General features: G+C 44.2%; 2 protein-coding genes across 2 annotated transcripts; one reads left to right on the top strand and one right to left on the bottom strand.

Annotated features, from left to right (window-relative positions):
* Window positions 1–10,067: 10,067 nt before the first annotated feature.
* LOC115676222 (B3 domain-containing transcription factor ABI3) lies at window positions 10,068–13,162 on the top strand. The gene is made up of 6 exons (XM_056315131.1): window positions 10,068–11,920; window positions 12,004–12,096; window positions 12,302–12,402; window positions 12,521–12,567; window positions 12,776–12,852; window positions 12,990–13,162. Exons 1-6 carry the CDS (start codon window positions 10,103–10,105, stop codon window positions 13,098–13,100), a joined length of 2,247 nt encoding a protein of 748 aa, XP_056171106.1. The 5' UTR covers window positions 10,068–10,102; the 3' UTR covers window positions 13,101–13,162.
* A 1,857-nt stretch (window positions 13,163–15,019) lies between these two features.
* On the bottom strand, window positions 15,020–19,161 carry LOC115675987 (LRR receptor-like serine/threonine-protein kinase RGI2). Its single transcript, XM_030598817.2, has 2 exons — window positions 16,056–19,161; window positions 15,020–15,723 (listed from the first exon to the last, which is right to left on the bottom strand). Exons 1-2 carry the CDS (start codon window positions 19,000–19,002, stop codon window positions 15,194–15,196), a joined length of 3,477 nt encoding a protein of 1,158 aa, XP_030454677.1. The 5' UTR covers window positions 19,003–19,161; the 3' UTR covers window positions 15,020–15,193.
* Window positions 19,162–19,473: the final 312 nt, after the last annotated feature.

Below are 19,473 nucleotides of genomic sequence, written 5' to 3'. Positions count from 1 at the left end.
TACTATTGAGTCATGTGACCTGATCATCATCGGGGCACTTCTACACACTAAGAATTTCAATGAAAATTTTGTAAAGTGTTTGTGAGGTATGGCATTTTGTATAGGAAGTACCAAAAAATACACTAGGATACGAGGGTTTTGGGACGGTGGATCAGTTTTTCAAGGGACCATTGAAGCCCCCCTCCCCTCAGAATTAAAATTAGTGCATTTAGCGATTGAAAAACTAAAATGGACTGATTTGATTGCACTCACTTAGCACCAATAAAATTTATCCTGGAACGAACTAACTTACATCCTCATGAAGTTTTGCTTGCACAAGAAGACTGCAAACTTTCAACAGGAAGAAGGAAAAGTTTCCTGATGATAGGGTTTTAAGTTAAAGCAATGAAATGACTTGTTCCTAGCTTGTCCTTAAGAACATTGGTCACATAGTGGAGTGGTCCTATGCTTACTCGGATTTTCATAAATCCTCGATTAGGTAAATTGACATATGTTCATTCATTTGCGTGACCATTTACACCTGAAAGTACCCAACCCTAATGGAGAATACCACCCCTCTCTCCATCTCCCTTCTCTCTCTTATTGCATTCTGTTCAGACAATACAGAAGCTGCCAGTCAACAGCGACCTTCATACCCTTCTTCCCACGTCGTCGCTCCTCTTCTCACGTCTCTCTCTCTCTCTCTCTCTCTCTCTCTCTCTCTCTCTCTCTCTCTCTCTCTCTCTCTCTCTCTCTCTCTCTCTCTCTCTCCTTGAATCCAACCACATCCGTCTCATCGGTCAACAAAAGGAGGTGGCCAAACGTAGTCTCTTTGACACGGGAGACCAGACCAAGAGACGACCAGATCTTGTCTTTAGTGGCGCGGGAGAGATGTAGAGAGAGAGAGAGAGAGAGAGAGAGAGAGAGAGAGAGAGAGATCCTCGTTGGGCTGAGGCTCAAAGCAGTGGGCTAGAGGCAAAAGTGGCTGGAGGTGGGCTTCTGCAAAGGCCAATTTACAACACACAGCAGGCACACACAGAGACAGAGACAGAGAGAGGTGGTCAATCACCAATTGCCTTTTATTTCTTACTTAAATTCAATTCTGCAGTTCACACATGACTTTTATTTCATTCGAAAACTCCAGAAACTTTCATGGCATTCAAAACGTGGATACGGATACCCACATATGACTTTTCATAATTTTTCTGAAAATTCGAACTTTTATAATTATTTTTTTACGGGAAAGCAAGAAATAGTTTTTACTTATATTTTTAAGTGCTAACAAAGAGACTCATTAGAAAAAGTGTTAACAAAGAGGCCCTCCATATTAGAGGTGATCGGTTTCTAGGTGAGCCAATGAAACTGATGGCATGTTCATTTTTTTTTATTTATTTGTCATTAATGTCCAAGATGAAATTAAAGATGTTATTGAAGATTTATGTATTTTTACAATCAGTGAGTAACATGTAATAACTATTGTGTTTTGATTTGTTCATGTCATTTTACTTACGTGCATATGTAAACGTAGTCGCTCCAGCCTTGAAGAGCCTTCCTTTGTGAAGTGGGAGATAGATTAGGATTTTTTTCTAAGATTTTTAAGAAATTATAAAAAAATTGGTCCGATTCGAGTGAGCAATTCCACGCCTGAAAATGGGAATCGGACCGAAATTCATCGGTTCCAAAAATTGGAACTGGTGCTCCCGGGAACCGCCCAAAATCAGTCGGTCAAGGCTGTTCCTTTTGCTCGCCCCTACACCATATATCCATAAACTTCAGGGAAAATTTCGTTTTGGTACCCAAAGTGGGGGCATTTTCTCAATTTGGTACCCAAAGTGGACATAGTCTCAAATTGATAGCCAAAGTGCCAATTCAGTCTCAATTTGGTACCCAAAGTGCCCATTCAGTCTCAATTTGGTACCTGAGTTCGCCGGCCGGTCAAATGCTCACCATGAGAAGAAATTTCTTTTTCGAAGCAGATTTTTTTTACTTTTTAATTTTTTTCTTTCTTTTTTCCATTTTTGTTTTTTTCTTTTCCTTTTCCTTTTCCTTTTCCTTTTCCTTTTCTTTTTTTTTTCCTCTCTTCCCTCCGCCGGCCATAACCGTGGCCGGCGGAGGTCGCCCTCGTCGGGCGAGGGCGGCCCTCGCCCGCCCAGGTGAGGGCCAACCCTTGCCAGATCCGGCGAGGGCGAGGGTTGCCCTCGCCGGATCTTGCGAGGGTCGCCCTCGCTGCGTCGGCGAGGCCAACCCTCGCCGATCCGGCGAGGGCGAGGTTGCCCTCGCCGGATCTTGCGAGGTCGCCCTCGCTGCGTCGGCGAGGGCCAACCTCGCCGGATCCGGCGAGGGCGAGGGTGCCCTCGCCGGATCTTGCGAGGATCGCCCGGCTGCGTCGGGCGGGCCGCCGCCCGGGCGGCGAGGGCCGACCTCGCGGATCCGGCGAGGGCGAGGTTGCCCTCGCCGGATCTCGGCGAGGGTCGCCCGCCGACGCCGGCGAGGGCGGCCGTCGCCCGGGCTGGCGGCGAGAGAGAAGTCGATGAAGATGGTGCTGGACTCGCTGGCCTTCATCGCATCGAGTCCATGTCCGCACCGGAACGATGACTTCTCCTTCTACACAGCGGTTTCCTTCTGAGGGTTTGGAACGGAGGAAGAAGGTCCGGCAAGGGTCGGCCCTCGCCCGACGCAGGCGAGGGCAACCCTCGCCCGACGTCGGCGAGGGCGACCCTCGCCAGATCTGGCGAGGGTCGGCCCTCGCTGGCCCAGGCGAGGGCGGCCCTCGCTCGCCCAGGCGAGGGTGGCCCTCGCCCGACGCCGGCGGAGGGAAGAGAGGAAAAAAAAAAGAAAAGGAAAAGGATAAGAAAAAAAATAGAAAAAGGAAAAAAGAAAAAAAAAGTAAAAAGTAAAAAAAATACTGTTCCGGTAGCCGGAGCAGTAAATTTCTTCTTGGCCGAGGTGAGCATTTGACCGGCCGGCGAACCCAGACCAAATTGAGACTGAATAGGCACTTTGGGTACCAATTTGAGACTATGTCCACTTTAGGTACCAAATTGAGAAAAGGCCCCCACTTTGGGTACCAAAACGAAATTTTCCCTAAACTTCACAAGGTGGAGCAGGAAAACAAAGCCATAACATGCACACAAAAAAAAGTACTTGCCACATGAAAAGGCTAGTCATTTAGCTTTCTAGAATTACAGAATTTTATGGTTCCATTATCTACTATTCGATATACAGTCTCTTTCTGCTAAGAATAATATCGATGAACTTTATAAGATTTGATATGCTAAATGATGTATAATTGTAGTAAATGTTTATTCATGGGCCTGCCCCATAAGAAGACGAAGGACGCCTTGTCCTCAGCATCCCAATACCAATTCTCTTTTGGGTCAAAGCCCAATAACAATTCTGAGCATTTTTTATCCCCTGTTGAATGTATATTGCCAAAATCCAATCGAAACGTTGTTCTTTTCCTAGGATGAAAATGACAACAAAGGTTTCACAAAAGCCGAGGAAATCAGATAAAGAAAGACAGCAAAGCAATGAAGACAGGAAAAGACGCCATTCGCTTTCGAAACCCAATTGGTTGAAGGTCTCTTCGATGCATGCACGGGGTACAAAACCCAACAGTGTTATCTGGTCGGACGAGAGCCTGAGAGGAGCGGATGATTTTAGTAGACTCGAATGTCCTATGACAAGCGAGGTGTCGCGACCCGATTTAATGAAGACAGGGAGTCATCACAGAGGTAAGAGGATATGGACAAGGAGCAGCTCTTGGCAAGTTTTTAGGATAGCGAATGGAACAAGAATTAATCGAATTATGCATTGAACATAGAGAGAGTGATTCTAAGATAGTGTGTGAAAACTAGAATTAACTCATGAAGGCGCATTTTGACATAATGGCAAACTTTGCCTCGAAACTCCATAGTTAAGCGAGTTTAGGCTAAAGCACTATCAAAATGGATGACCTCCTGGAAAAATATCTACATGTACGCCAAAGAACAAAATTATGAGACTCAGTATGAGATAGGCTTAATGCCTCGAATAAGTTAATTCAGGGATATCACACAAGAAGTTCCTCACTCGAGGAGTGTCAAATCACTTGAAACCGCCGTAAATCGAGCAAAACATAGTCAATGAGGGAGAGTTTTCATTGTTTCATACATGGAAGTCCCGAAATTCAAAGATGCCTAAGTCGAGGAGCTTGAAAGTCCAAAAGGTTGAAGTAGTGAAGTATTGACGTCTAGATATGCATCAAATGAAAAATGAACTAATGAGATATCTATTGTGAGAGAGTTACGATGATTAACGAACACAACCGTGGTGTTAGAAATATTGACTATGGATAAATTATTGTCTGTCTGAAAGCACTGGCCACAACTTCGATAAATTGCGTTAATGAACAAATTGCAATGTTTCTTGACTCGGAATATCATCTTTAATGAACTTTGATTAGAAAAAAATGCGACACTGGAAAACCCAAAAACGAATTTTTTTACCATCAAAAACTCCAAACCGGTACACTTGTGATAGATTTACCTTAAACTAATCTTTTGATCACCAAATATCCCAAATCGGTACACATGTGACAAATTTACCCTACGTTAAATTGGATACATGCATGTCATAGACGGAAGGTAAAATCCTAAACTAGTACACTTGTCAACTGTCACGAGTCAAAAAAAAATTGTCACGTGTCATCTAACTTAAAAATTTGAAGGGTAAAATTGTTACAGGTGTATTGGCTTAGGGTTTTTCATCATCAAGTTTAAGTAAAAATTTTTTATAAGTGTACTAACTCGAGATTTAGGCCAAAATTCTTCTGGAACAATTTTGGGAACATAGAAGATCGAATTATGACGCGACGCACTTAAATTCGCATATCGACAAATTTATTTTGGTTCAAAAGTATATCGACATAGATTAGCACGATGTGAACCAGTCATACGCCTTGTCGAAACCAAAACCAGGACACGCCGTACCATCCCGCCCAAGTCGATATGAATTTTCGAACACGACTATCACGTGCCACGCCTCGAAGCAACCGGCCGGCGACACGTGGCGCCATTCAGCGAAGGTGCCTGTGAGATCTTCCCGGTGCTCCCGGGGTGAGGCTATCAAACCTCCCGCGGGCGACAGCACGACAGCGTTCGAGGGAGCGAAAGAGCTCGAGCGCGTTCATTGGCGGGATTCGAAGAAGAAGAAGAAGAGGAGGGTTGGGTGGGGGGAAGCGACGTCAGAGATGGCACGACACGTAAGGGCGTTGCAGCGGAACGGTAGTGCCCCACCGCTTAATCCCACGAATCATGACAGAAGAAAACCCAGAAACCAGACCAGGCTGAGGTTTAATGTCGTGCTAGTCCTCCTCCGATTGGAGCGAGTCGGTCCACCTCCTATTTTTTACGTGGAAATTCGGAGAATACGGGGGAAAAGGATGGCCAGAAAATGTAAAAACTTATCTCGAGGATAATTAATGCAGCTTCTGCAGCTAAGCATGCATGGTCCCAAACCTCTTAGGAAACAACCGGTTAAAGAAAGTTCATTATTTTCAATACGCTGGCTCGTGACATGTGCAATTAATGTATTTGAAATGAAGATATCTCACTTTATGGATGTGAATTGACAGGAGTTTGAGGTACGCTTGCTGACAAGACCGTATTTTATAGCATGATTTGATTACACCGATCGAACCTGTGCGTTATGATCGAACTTGAAACTTGAAATTCGAAACCAAGGGTATCCTAGGAGGTGAGTTTTTTTGGAGGGATTGAGAACTCGATTAACTCTATTTTTCTAGTCATCTCGGCATGAGTGACAGCTGGTGAGCCATGTAGAAAGTGGCCTGCGAAATCCGATTTCTCGTGCTCTTAGGAAATCACGACCATAAATATAAACGTTATTATCATTAAATCGAGTGACGTGAGCGTTTAACAAAATTGACGTTAAAGCAGTGGAACGTTATGGGTTATGGGTGGGTGCGTCGAGGCCCTTTGACCTATATTGGCTTTGTGTGCCCGCCTTTCCTGGGTAAAAAAGGAACCTCAATCACCGTTGATTCAGCTAGCGAATAAAAACAATAAGATAATGTAAAATCTGCATATATTAAATGCTCGTGAGGTTCTTGTTAAGTATATTTCATTTATAATAATTCAATTTTAAAATTCCTAGTATGCATAACACGAGGGTAATCAGGGCGTTGGAAACGGTAAAATTTCCTTAATTGATTGCTTAACAAGTGTCTTTAGGACACTCTTTCACAAAATATCATATGGTTCTTATTAAGGAGTTCCCCAAGTGCACTTAACAAGAGCTAAAAAAAATCGTTGTTTCACAACATACAATATCCAATTTCTCAAGCTCTTAGAAAATTACTACCGTATATATAAACATTATTATCATCAATCATGTGATGTGAGCTTGTAACTAAATCGACATTGAAAGTGTTGGAACGTTATGGGTTATGGCAGGTGGGTTAAGGCCCTTTGATTTATATTGGCTTTGCATGCCCTCCTTTCCCCGGGTAAAAGGGGACCCCAATTACCATCAAATTAGAAAAAAGAAAAAGCAATTAACACCGATCACGTAAAATCTAAATATATTAAAAGGGTATTGTTAATGAGTGCCCGTAAGGTTCTTATTAAATATATTTATTTGTAATAATTTGCTTTTCAAAATTCTGATTGTTCATAACATGAGAGTAATCCATGCGTTAAAGTATGTAAAATTTCTTTAATCGATTGCTTAATAAGTGCCCTTAGGACACAATTTTACAAAATCTATCATATGGATCTTATTAAGGAGTGCCCCAAGGGCACTTAACTAGAGTTAAAAAAAAAAAACAAAAAGTTCACAATATAAATTAGAAAATATTAAATAATGAAATTACTTATCTTTTCCCTCACGTCGTAGGTGAAAATACAAGTTTGAAAATATGCTCAATGCTTGCTTGTTATCAATTTACTCGTTAGGTAGCGCATGATAACCATTCTGGTTCTGTCCAGAACTGATTTTCTGTTCCCCGAAATAGCTTTGGACCAGAAACCCGTTTGGTAACGCAATTCCATTTTTCTATTTCTGGAATAACTTTTTGTTTCATAACCGATTCTGAACCAGAAATCAGAACAAAAAAAAAGTAAGTTTTCTATTTCTAGACCAAAAATGAGAATCATTTCTGAGAGAACTCTTTCTTCAAAACACATGTTCATCTGGAAGTAACGATCTTTGAGGTGGGAAAAAAAAGTAAAAAATCAAAAATTTTAAAACTTCACAGAATAGTTTAGAATCTGTGGCTACTCACTTTGACCGAAATTTTCATTTTTTTAGGTGCCGAAAAAAATACAAATAAAAATTTCAAAATTTCACAAAATGGCTTAGAATACCTATGGCTACCCACTTTGAGTGAAATTTAATTTTTTTAGATGCCAAAAAAAATAAAAAATAATAAAAAAATCTAAAATTTAAAAATTTCACAGAATGTCTTAGAATACCTGTGGCCACCCAATTTGAGCGAAATTTAATTTTTTTTAGGTGTCGAAAAAAATTAAAAAAAGCAAAAAATAAAAAATTTCAAAACTTCACGGAATGGCTTAGAATATCTGTGGCCATCCACTTTGAGCGAAATTTAAATTTTTTTAGGTGCCGAAAAAAATAAAAAAATAAAAAATTTCAAAACTTCACAGTATGGCTTAGATTACTTGTGGCCATCCACTTTCAGCGAAATTTAAATTTTTTTAGGTGCCAAAAAAAATAAAAAAATAAAAAAATTCAAAACTTCACAGAATTGCTTAGAATACCTGTGACCACCCATTTTGAGCGAAATTTAATTTTTTTAGGTGCCGGAAAAAAATAAAAATATGCAAAAAAGCAAAAATTTCAAAACTTCACGGAATGGCTTAGAATACATGTGGCCATCCACTTTGAGTGAAATTTAATTTTCTTTAGGTGCCGAAAAAAAATTAAAAAATAAAATAAATAAAAAATACCATTTGGGCACCTAAAAAAAATTAAATTTCACTCAAAGTGGGTGGCTAGAGGCATTCTAAGTCATTCTGTGAAGTTTTAAAATTTTTAAAATTTTTTTATATTTTTATATTTTTTTCGGGACCTAAAAAAATTTAAATTTCACTCAAAGTGGGTGGCTAGAGGCATTCTAAGTCATTCTGTGAAGTTTTAAATTTTTAAAATTTTTTATGTTTTTATTTTTTTTTTCAGCATCTAAAAAAATTAAAATTTCACTCAAAGTGGGTGGCCACAGATATTCTAAGTCATTCTGTAAAGTTTTGAAATGTTTGATTTTTTGCTTTTTTTTCCACCTCAAAAAATTAAAATTTCACTCAAAGTGGGTGGCCACAGGTATTCTAAACTATTTTGTGAAGTTTTGAAATTTTTGAGTTTTTGAATTTTTTTGGGCACCTTAAAAAAATTAAATTTCACTTAAAGTGGGTGGACACGTGTATTCTAAACTATTCTGTGAAGTTTTGAAATTTTTGATTTTTGATTTTTTTTGGGCACCTAAAAAAATTAAAATTTCACTAAAAGTGGATGGCCACAGGTAGTTTAAGCCATTCTATGAAGTTTTGAAATTTTTGATTTTTTTTGAAAAAATTCAACAAATTTCCTATTTTCCCAAAATCTGAATTTTTTTATTTTTTGGAAATTGTGATGAATTTTTCTAGAATTTTTCAATTTTTTTTGGATTTTTTGAATTTTTTTGAGATTTTTAGGAATTTTTTGGATTTTCTAATTATTTTTATTCCATTTATAAAAAAAATGGATTTTTGTTTCTGGAAATAGAATTTTGTGTTGTTTATCAAACGGATTTTTGTTTCAGGAAATAGAAATTTTGTGCTGTTTATCAAACGGGTTTCTTTTCTCAGAAACTCATCCTAGAACCAGAAATAGAAAAATCTATTTCTGTTTCAGGAACTCATTCTGGTACAGAATGGTTATCATTCGCTACCTTAATAACCAGATCAGAAAAGATATAATAAACGTTGAGAGAGCTAAATATCACATCTCGTCTTTCTTGTTCTCTTTTTCTCTCTCTGTCGCTCAATGTGAACGGGATTCCAGAAGCTCCTCAAAACGTGGTTCCAAACAAAAAACGGAGCACGTTCGTAAAAGCAAAAATATAAAAATGACGAGCAAGTCACTCTTGTTTTTCCACGTTTTACATTTTTGAAAGGACTGATCGCACCGCTATGCGCAACCATCCAGTGACGAACGTATGGCGAGTGGCACAAAATCCGGAGTGTGAGTCGAGGAAGTATCGGCACCATTTCCATCTTTTGCATTTTCTGTTCCTTTTGTTTTTTTCCTCTTTTCGCTTCCTTCTCTCTCTCCGAGTCCCCATAAACTGTCTTCTTCTTCTTCTTCTTCGTCTTCTCATCCTCTCTCTCTCTCTCTCTCTCGTCAAAGAACACCCTCTTAAACTTAAAAGTCTCGGAGAAAAAAGTCCACTTGAGGATCCTTATCGTAAGCCCGAAGAGAGGTTAGAGACTGAACCGAACCTTCTAGTTCTCTTGTGATGGTTGCAGTGAGTTCTGTATAGTATTTAAGCAAGTGGGACTCTCACCAAATAGATTGTAGCTTCATATGTTTTTGTGTTGGAAAAGATTTCGATCTCTTCTGTGGATAACTTGCTGGTCTCATTTTCTGCTGTGCGTGGTTTGCTCAGAATTGGAGTGATGAGAGGTCGCTTTCTTCGATGATCTTTGTGGGTTCTGTATTTTATTAAGTGATTATTTTATATAAGTTTGTGTTTGTGTGTGTGTGTGTGTGTGTGTGTGGCTGGGTGGGTGGGTGGGGGGTGTTGATGGACCAGATGGTTTATGTTGCTTCTCTGAGTTGAGATTCTGATGGTCAGAAACAACTTGCCTCTCTTGCTTCCTTAATCAACTACATAATCTCAACTTGCCCTTATCCGGACAATGTACAAACCCTAACAACCTCCGTTTCTTTGTTCATCATCATCTTCTTCTTCTTTCCCCTTTTTTTCTTCTTCTTCTTCCCCTCTTGATCAGATCCAGCTCTTTGACATATGTGACGCAGAACCAACCAAAAAAGAAAAAAGAGGAAAAAAAAAAAAAGAAAAACAGAAACACAGATAGACCTGAGTTTGGGAAAAAAGAGTATCATGCAAGCGGAGCAATTCTACGGCGGAGATCGGAGATTCGACGATGCCCTTTTCGCTGTGCCGAAAGGCAAGCGCACGATGGAGGCGGAGCAGGTCGTCGTGAACAGCGGAGATCCCGGCAGAGAGATGTGGCTGGACAAGCAAGAAGAGGAAGAGGAGAATTTGCTCAACGTGAATGAGGCGGCCTCCGTCTTCTACTCCGACTTCCCTCTCCCGGACTTCCCGTGCATGTCGTCGTCCTCGTCTTCCTCCTCCACCCGCGCCCCCGTCAAGGCAACAACATACTCGTCGTCCTCCTCCTCCTCGGCGGCGTCGTCGTCGTCATCCTCAGCGGCCTCCTGGGCAGCCTTGAAGTCCGAGGACACCACCACAGACAACATCGAGAATAGGAAGAACAGTCGCAGGAGCGGCGATTGTGACAACAACAGCAACCGTTTTTTTCAACATGCAGGAGAAGCGGATGCCCCGTCTCAGGCGCTGTCCTCCACAGCGTCGATGGAGATCATCCTCGAGCCGCCTGTGGATCAGGCCTCCACGGATGCAGTGGGCTCATTCATTGATGCGATGGACACTTTTGGGTACATGGACTTGCTCGAGAGCAACGACTTCTTCGACCCAGCGTCGCTATTTCAGAGTGAAAACCTGCTGGAGGAGGAGTTCCTAACTAAAGAGCCTGAAGCCAAGCTGGCGGAGCAACAAAACTATCTGGCACAAGCGACCGCGGCCGAGGCGGACAGTGCGACTCGGACGGGTCCAGTCTCGGACGAGATGGGAGTGGTGTTGTTGGAGTGGCTCACGGAGAACAAAGACAACATTTCAGCTGATGATTTGAGGAGGATCAAGATCAAGAAAGCCACAGTGGAGACAGCAGCGAAGCGTTTAGGCGGTGGAAGAGACGCTATGAAGCAGCTGCTCAAGCTCATACTTCAGTGGGTCCAGACTAACCACCTCCACAAGAAGCGCTTGAAAGAATCAGCCTCAGTCTCAGCCTCTCAAGTACCCTACCAAAACCAAGAACCGTTTCACCACCACCAAAACCCTAACCCTAACTTGAGCTTTTCGCCAGAACCCAACGGCCTCCACCCCCCAAGTTTCCTCCACCAGCCGCAATGGATCGCGCCGCCGCCGCCTTATGTTGTGTGTCCAGCCCCAATGATGGAAGTGCCGCCGCCTCAACCCGGTTATGGCCCAGCACCTGGTTATATGGGTGATCCTGTGTATTGTCATGGAGCTCCTCCTGATCATTTAAGTGCAAACGCTTTTCCGCCCGAATACCATATGATCAGCTCGGCGCAGTCGTGGCCCATGTCACAGTTCTCGTTGGCCTCGCAGCCCTATGATTACCCGGAGAATTTTCACCAGCCACCACAGGCGCACGGTTTAAGGGGTTACCAGCATCATCAGTACCCGTTTCAGTACTATAATGGGAATGACCAGAGGCTGGTAAGATTAGGGTCCTCAGCAACAAAAGAGGCGAGGAAGAAGAGGATGGCAAGGCAGCGGCGGTTCTGCTCCCACCACCGGAGCAGCCACCACCACCACCAGAGCAACCAGCAGGGTAACCACCAGAGCATGGCGGTGGCAGCGGAGCAACATGCAAGGCTTGTGGGGGAGAACTGCGCCATTCCAGAAGCTGCTCATCCAGCTCATAACCACCCGGGAAGCTGGGTGTATTGGCCGTCCCCAGCTAATGCCGGCCCGGTGGCCGCGCCACCACCCCTTCTTGTGGTGGATCCGATGCAGGTGGCTCATCCAGCGGACCGGCCAGCCATGCGGCCCCAGAATTATCAGCGGCAGGTGGCGCCAGAGAGGAGGCAGGTGGGTCTATTTGATGGGTCATTTTTGCTAGATTAATTAATCTTAGAAGTTGATGAACAAGAAAATTATGCATTTTTTGTTAGGGTTGGAAGCCAGAGAACAATCTGAAGTTTCTTCTTCAGAAAGTGTTGAAACAGAGCGATGTGGGGAATCTAGGCCGGATTGTTTTGCCAAAGGTAGACACAACGATTCCCTTCTGAGAGATTTTTTTTTTTGCTCTTGCTTTGAGAGATTGAAGTGCACTCTTCTTGTGTTTGTTTTTAAAAAAAATTTGTTATTGTACATAGTACTATCAATGACAATTTTTTTAGCTGGTGATTGATTTATCAGTGATTAATGAGGAAAATAACGCTGTTCACGATATTGATATAAATTGATCAGAAAGAAGCCGAGACCCACCTGCCGGAGCTGGAGGCAAGGGACGGGATCTCCATACCCATGGAAGACATTGGGACCTCCAAAGTCTGGAACATGCGTTACAGGTTTCTTTTCTCTTTTTCAGTTTTTCGCCTTCTCTAAGATTCAACATTACCTTCGGATTTGACTGTGACATGTCACGCTTGTATGGTCTTCATTTCTGTTCCCTTATATTTTTTCCAGATTCTGGCCAAACAACAAAAGCAGGATGTATCTCCTCGAAAACACAGGTGAGTTTTTTTGGTCTATTTTTATTGTAAGCTACAAAATTTTAGTGTACAACACCTAATACATATGACGCACTGCTAACACAGTGTCACGCGTCCAATCAAATGTTTCTCGCTCATTGTTTGTCGATCTCGTGGTTTTTCCAAGATTTGTTCTGTGTTTGTAGAGCGCTCCGACGAATTCTTTTCTTTGTTCTTTGCATTCTTGCAGGAGATTTTGTGCGAGCAAATGGGCTCGAGGAAGGAGACTTCATAGTCATATATTCGGACGTCAAATGCGGCAAATACGTAGGGCATTTGTCTTTCTGCACTCGTGCTTCGTTTCATACGTTCTTCAACTTGCGTCGTTTCGCATGGATTCAGTTCATATTGCCGACGAAACTGAATTTGACTGATCTGACGTACGCGCGTGTTCTTTTATTCAGATGATACGAGGAGTGAAGGTACGGCAACCGGAGGGGACGAAGCTGGAGGCTCACAAGAGGCCCGAGAAGCCGCAGAGAAACGTGCATGCGTGCTCTTCGCATAAGAAGTAGGCCTCAAGCAAAACCAGAGCGTTTTATATATATATAAGTAATTAACAAGAAACAAGACCAAAAAAAAACCTCCTTTGACTCTCTCTCTGTCTGTCCGTCTGTCCTCCATGCACGAGGCTTGGTCGAAAAATGGAGGGCTCTGATCTTCTGGGGGGTAGGGGCTGTTGGGCGCGATCGTACGGTCGTGGATTGTCTGCAGAAGGTGGTGCAGAAAGGCCGACTAATTGCATGCAGAGAGAGAGAGAGAGGAGGGCGACGCTTTGGTTTCGGTGCGTGAGCGTGAGGAGTTACTATTGAAGCTCTTTTCTTTTCCTTTTCTTTTTCCTTTTGTTTCCTTTTTCTTTGTGAGGAAAAAAAAAAGAGTGGTGACATTTTAGGGTTTGAGAAGGTGCGTGCTGTGTTTTGATGGGAAAAACGCGGGGGTCTCGTGCCTTTCTCCATCGCCGTCGTTCTCGTCGTCGTATGTCGTTGTACTCTAATATTAAAGAGAATGTCGAATAAAAGAGCCATAGGTTTCTCTTGTTTTGTTGTATTAAGTTAAGTAACGTGTCTTTGGTTGTTCGAAAGGGTCACGCGTCACGCTCGAAATATTTTATTGTAAAGAATGTTACATTAGGGGTGATCGGTTCCCTATTTCACTGGTCCGGTTCCACCTTGGAATCGGAAACCGGACCGGGAGGACCGGTTCCCAATTTTGAGGACCGGGTCGTCCGGTTCAATGGAACCATTCAATTTTTTATATTAACATATTGATAGAAACAAATCTTAACATAATGACAGAAGCGAACATATTGACAGATGAGTGAAGAGTCAATGTAATGCAACAATAAAGGAAAAATGTTGTAAGTGGGTTTAGTTCATATTTTACTATTTTTTTTAAGAAATAAAAATTAAAATATATATGTAGTCGGTCCGATCCAGTCCTCCTTTGGAACCGGGAATAGGACCGACACTTCCAAGAATCAGACCACACTGGCCGGTCTGGTCCGGTCCAAACAGTCCATTTTGCACACCTCTATGATACATAGGAATCGAGATTGGTGGGTCCTAAATAATATAGGAGGTATGCTTAGTATATAATAAGTTGATCTCAACGGCGGAAGTCACATGATCCAACAACGGTTGAGATGATAATACAAAGAGCAACTTTCAATTGAAGTTACATAAGCTCATTCTCGAGCTATAACAAGAAAATAAAGGTAAAATACAATGTATATAGGTGTTACTGAACTAGCGAATGATCAAATATTGATCATGTAGTAGCTCAACCTACATGAACTTGGCCCATTGTTTCACGCATTTTGGAGCATTTGCACGAATTGGGCCGTTTGTTCACATCGAATCAATTTTGGGCCGGGCCGGATCCAGCTCAGTATGAGCTGCGATTGGAGGACTCGGGTTGTTTAATTTGGAAGAGAGAGAGAGAGGGGAACGAGATTACAAGTTGTCTTGACTTTTTAGTCAACTCGATGTGCCTCCAAGACTTCCAAGTCTAATTAGAATCAGGTCAAAACCAGGAGACATATGTAAGATGAGTACTCTTATTTCCCCCCGAAACCCGCTCCGATGGACGGGGACAGACCTCGAGGCGAACTCGGGATCGACCTTAATCATGTCACTCAAGCTCGTCCGTTCGATTACCCTTCGCGTTGGGCGGGCCTGCATGGATCGAGGCACCGACCCGGCCTATGAAGAGGTCCCTTTTAGGCTTAACTGGCCCATCTAGAAAATGGGGTTCTGCAGATTTGGCACACCATCATCAATTTCCTGGTGAATCAGAAACCGGTGAGTTTGATTAGCAAGAAATAAGGTCAGCAGACCATTTTGCAGCTGTGCATGGCAACGCAAGAGGAGAGGGAGACAGCACACCGAATTGTTGAAATAACTTGCAACGTTAAAGCTAATGGTTTAAGCCCAGATTATTCCTATATTCTGCACAACAATGCTCCGTAACAATCGATCATGATCATGCAAAAAAAACCATATCTTGAAAGAAACTCTCCAATTCTACAGGAACAAATTCTGCTCTCTCTCTCTCTCTCTCTCCCTCCCTCTCTGTTTTGATGAAACTGAGAACTGTTTTTCACTTTCGACTACTTAAATAATGTGTGCCCATGAGATGATGAGGAGTACAGGAGCGATGAAGCAGAGAAGCTAGCGGTGTTGCTGCTCCTGGCGTACGCTTCTTGTTGCCTCATTGTCACCGGTCTCTTCCTTGAACCATCGCCGTTGTCTTCATCATCACGTCCCTTCACAGTTGAAGTCCCGTGATGATTCCTGAGCATGTTGTCCACCTTCATGCTCTCCTCTCTCCCCTGCCTTATCTCCCCTATCAAAGCTGCCACGTCCTTCATTGTCGGCCGGTCGGTCGGGCTCGCGTTGACGCACAGCATCGCCACCCCCAGCGTCTGCAGCATCTCGTCAATCTCGGGCTGGGGCCGGGCCCTCAGGCTCGCATCGAGCACCACGGCTCCCCCTCTCCTCTGCCTCACCCAGTCCACGATGTGGAGGCCCTCGGGTATTGTCGGGTCGATCGGCTGCTTCCCCGTCAGCACTTCCAGCATTACGATCCCGAAGCTGTACACATCGCTCTTCTCTGTTATCTTCATCATGTACCCGTACTCTGCAGAGCGTGAACACAATTAAAGTGAGCATATTTCGGAATGTAACCTTGTGAAGAGCAATTTTCAAGCACAAGGGCATTTTACATCTTCTACTGCCATGGCTCTATCTACACTAAATTCGGGTCATCGAGCTGTAGGATTAACATTGCCTAAGCTCGAGAAATCTGTACTTATACTGATGACTCTCATAAACCAGTTACCTCTTCTAATACTTGTTATGACCCGAATTTACTATCTTCCTCGCCAGTTGTAATTTGTCGTGCAATAGATGCTGTTACTATGAAAAGAAATAATCAAAGCTAGACTCGGTTATTTTGATTCTTCAACTTACCTGGGGCGATATAACCGAAGGAGCCGGCGACAGTGGTAGAAGACCGAGCAAAATTCCCGTCACCTACCAGCTTGGCAAGCCCAAAATCAGCGATGTAAGGTTCAAATTCGGGACCGATCAGAATGTTGTTTGCCTTAATGTCTCTGTGCACAATTGGCGGGACGCAATCGTGGTGCAGATAGGCCAGGCCCTGAGCCGCCTCTAGGACGATTCGGTACCTGACGTCCCACTCCAAGCAATTGCCACTCCGTTCGTGTAGGAGGCTGCCCAAGTTCCCGTTCGGCATGTAATCATACAGAAGAAGCCTCGTGCTCCGATTCCAACAGCAACCTAAGAACCTTACGATGTTCTTGTGCCGGATCATGCCGAGAGTCCGGACTTCTGCAGAAAACGAGTCCCGAACACCCACTTCGGTGCCTACTTTGTCTGGACAACAATTGTATCCTGCCGCGAGAGTCATCGGCCAGAGCTTCTTCACTGCGACCACTTCCCCATTTTCCAACTGCGCGCGATAGACTATCCCCGAACATCCCTTTCCGACGACGTTTTCTTCAACCAGGCACTTGAGGACTTGCTCAACCGAAAAGTTCAGTTTCTGGAATGGAGTGAATTGCCAGGGCAATTTATCCCCTCCCATCTCAGAGTCATTGTCACTCCGACCGATCTTTTGCACTCTTATCACTGCAAACACCCCAAACACTGCTAATGCGACAATTAAGGTGCTGAGCAATGCGATGGCCAGTTTGATCATCACCGACTGCTTGGAAGTCCGCCTATTATGCAAGGACAGCGCTGTTGCATCACCTAGAAAACATGCTTCTCTACCTCTAGGACACAATCCCGTGTTTCCAGCCAAATCAGTTGATGATAATTGTCGGAAGAGCTTCGTGTCCGGGAGATAACCAGTGAAGTTGTTGTATGAGATGTTCAGCGACACAAGGTTTTCCAGCCCAGAAAGTACCAACAAGTTGCCCCCGAGCCAATTGTGCGAGAGGTCAAGAACGGAGAGCTTGTTCAGACCAGATATTTCGGGCGGTATCATTCCTGACAGCGAATTCCAGCTCAAGTTCAAAGCGATCTCAAGAGATTTGATCTGGAACAGCTCGACAGGTATCATTCCCGAGAAGCCATTGCCACTGAGGTCGAGCAATTGGAGATTCGAACACCCTTTCAGCCAGGAGGGGATCGGCCCAGAGAGCGAGTTTTGCTGAAGAACGAGACTACTGAGCGAAGAAAGCTGACCGAAGCTTGGTGGAATCTGAGCCGTGAGTCTATTCAGGGAGACATCAAGCACCTGGAGCTTTGTCAGGGAAGACAGAGAGTTCGGCAAAGCGCCGCCAAGGCTGTTGTTGCTAAGGTTAAGCATCTGCAGAGCAGTACAGTTTCCGATTTCTTCAGGTATCGACCCCGTGAAATGGTTATCGGACAAGTCGAGAAAGCTGAGGTTATTTAGGAACCCAACTTCTTTTGGGATTTGTCCGCCAACCTTATTGCTCGCCAGGCGAAACCTAATGAGAGAGCCGCAATTACCAATCTCTGGAGGGAGGGAGCCTGAAATGTCATTTGAAATCAGGAGAATCTTGGTCAGATTCTGAAGCTGAAATAGCTCTGGAGGTAGGCTACCGGTGAGTGCATTATGGGACAAATCAAGAACTTCGAGGCTCTTGCAATCGGCCAATGTTGAAGGGATGCTTTCCTCGAGGCTGTTCTGCCAGGCGAAGAAAACTGTCAGCTTCGTCAACTTCCCAATTTCTCTCGGTATTGGACCCGATATTTGGTTCGTGTCCAGCTGAAGCTGCACAAGATTAGTAGCATTTGACAGCGAAACTGGGATCGAACCCGTTATGTTGTTATTACTCAGCATGAGCTCTTCAAGATAAGAGAGTTTCCCCAAAGACCAGGGTATGCTTCCAGAAAATGAGTTCAACGAGATGTCCATTATCACCAAGCTTTCACACCCGCCAATCTGCTCCGGGATCGTCCCATGGAAGCTGTTTTGCCAGAGCAACAGCTTCTCCAACTTCCTAAGCTTGCCTAACGTAGCTGGTAGCGAACCCGACAGGTCATTCTCATAGAGGAACAACTCGACGAGCTCTGAGCAGTTGCCTATTTCTGGGGGAATCTCGCCGGACAGCATAGTAGTGTACACTGACAGCGTCTCAAGCTGGCTCAGTTTGCCCACCGAAGCCGGGATCGATCCTGAAACCTTAGTGTCCGCTAAACCCAGCACCTTCAGGTTGAGGCACTCGCCCATCTCGTCTGGGATGTTCCCTGCAATGTCCTTGTTTCCTCCGGCCCGCAAAACTTCCAACTTCGACAACTTTCCGACTTCAACTGGAATATCTCCGCTCAAATAGTTATCGAAAACTACAAGATTCATGAGACTAGTGCAGTTGCCAATCTCTGCAGGAATCTCCCCGGCGAGCTGGTTAGAGTTCAAGATCAAATCCTGAAGATTCCGGAGCCTTCCGATGCTCGGGGGCATGCTTCCCACGAGGCTATTCGAGCTGACGTCGAGAGTGGCCAGTTCGGCGCAGTCCCCGATATCCGGCGGTATCGAGCCAGTGAGGTTAGCGCCGGATATGACGAGCTTCCGGAGGAAAGGGAGCGAGGAAAGGTTCGAAGGGAAGGGGAGCGCGAGGTCGACGGACTCGATGTTGATCTCGGTCACGAAGTTCTGCGGCGAGCAGGTGACGTAGGACCAACCGCACGGGTCGGCATCCGACGGGTTGTTCCAGCTCGCCAGGGCGGCGGGAGGCGGCGCGCGGGAGGAGCGAAGCCATGAATACAGCGTGAGGGCTTCACTGTTGTTTGAAGCCCAAGCAAAGGTGGAGAAAAGTATTGGGAGGAGGAGGAGGAGGGGGAGGAGGAGGAGTTTAAACATATGATAATAGCTGCGGTGGCGGAGGAAGAGGCGGCTTCGGGTGGCGAAACACTGCCTCAACATCGGGCGGAGGTCGTTGTAGGGGTTCAAGGCTCACCTCGGCATCGGCTTTGCCGAAGCTTATCTCCTCAAAATCCCCAAATATGGCTCTTCTTGGTTTTGCATTGGGTCTCTCTCACCTCTCTCTCACGCACGCTCTAACGTGTCTCTTGAAACCCTCGTCTTGGTACTGCATTATTTAGTGACACCACGGCCACAGTTACTTTTAGGGCAAGCAAGAAAAGAAGAGATGATTAAAAAGAAAAGGGGTCAAAATAATGGACAAGTTAAAAAAATCGCTTGCCTCGAGGTTCTGCAATTCTTGCTGTAGGTTTTACTCTTTTCCTCTTAAAGATTAAACTATTGCACCATAGCTCTTGCTGGCATTACTCATTAGCATTAGGCACCATGTGTTCGTGCATTGTTTTCCTCAACCACTGTCTGTTAGGTCTTTTTCTTCTTTTTGAATACAGGTCTCGCCTTTGAAGTTTGAAG

This window comes from Syzygium oleosum, unplaced genomic scaffold (assembly GCF_021117445.2).
Source record: "Syzygium oleosum isolate NSW1041296 unplaced genomic scaffold, Sole_v2.1 Sole_v2.01, whole genome shotgun sequence".
Classification (NCBI taxonomy): domain Eukaryota; kingdom Viridiplantae; phylum Streptophyta; class Magnoliopsida; order Myrtales; family Myrtaceae; genus Syzygium; species Syzygium oleosum.
The sequence above is the reverse complement of the archived record's forward strand: the minus strand, read 5'-3'. Positions and strand labels throughout refer to the sequence as shown.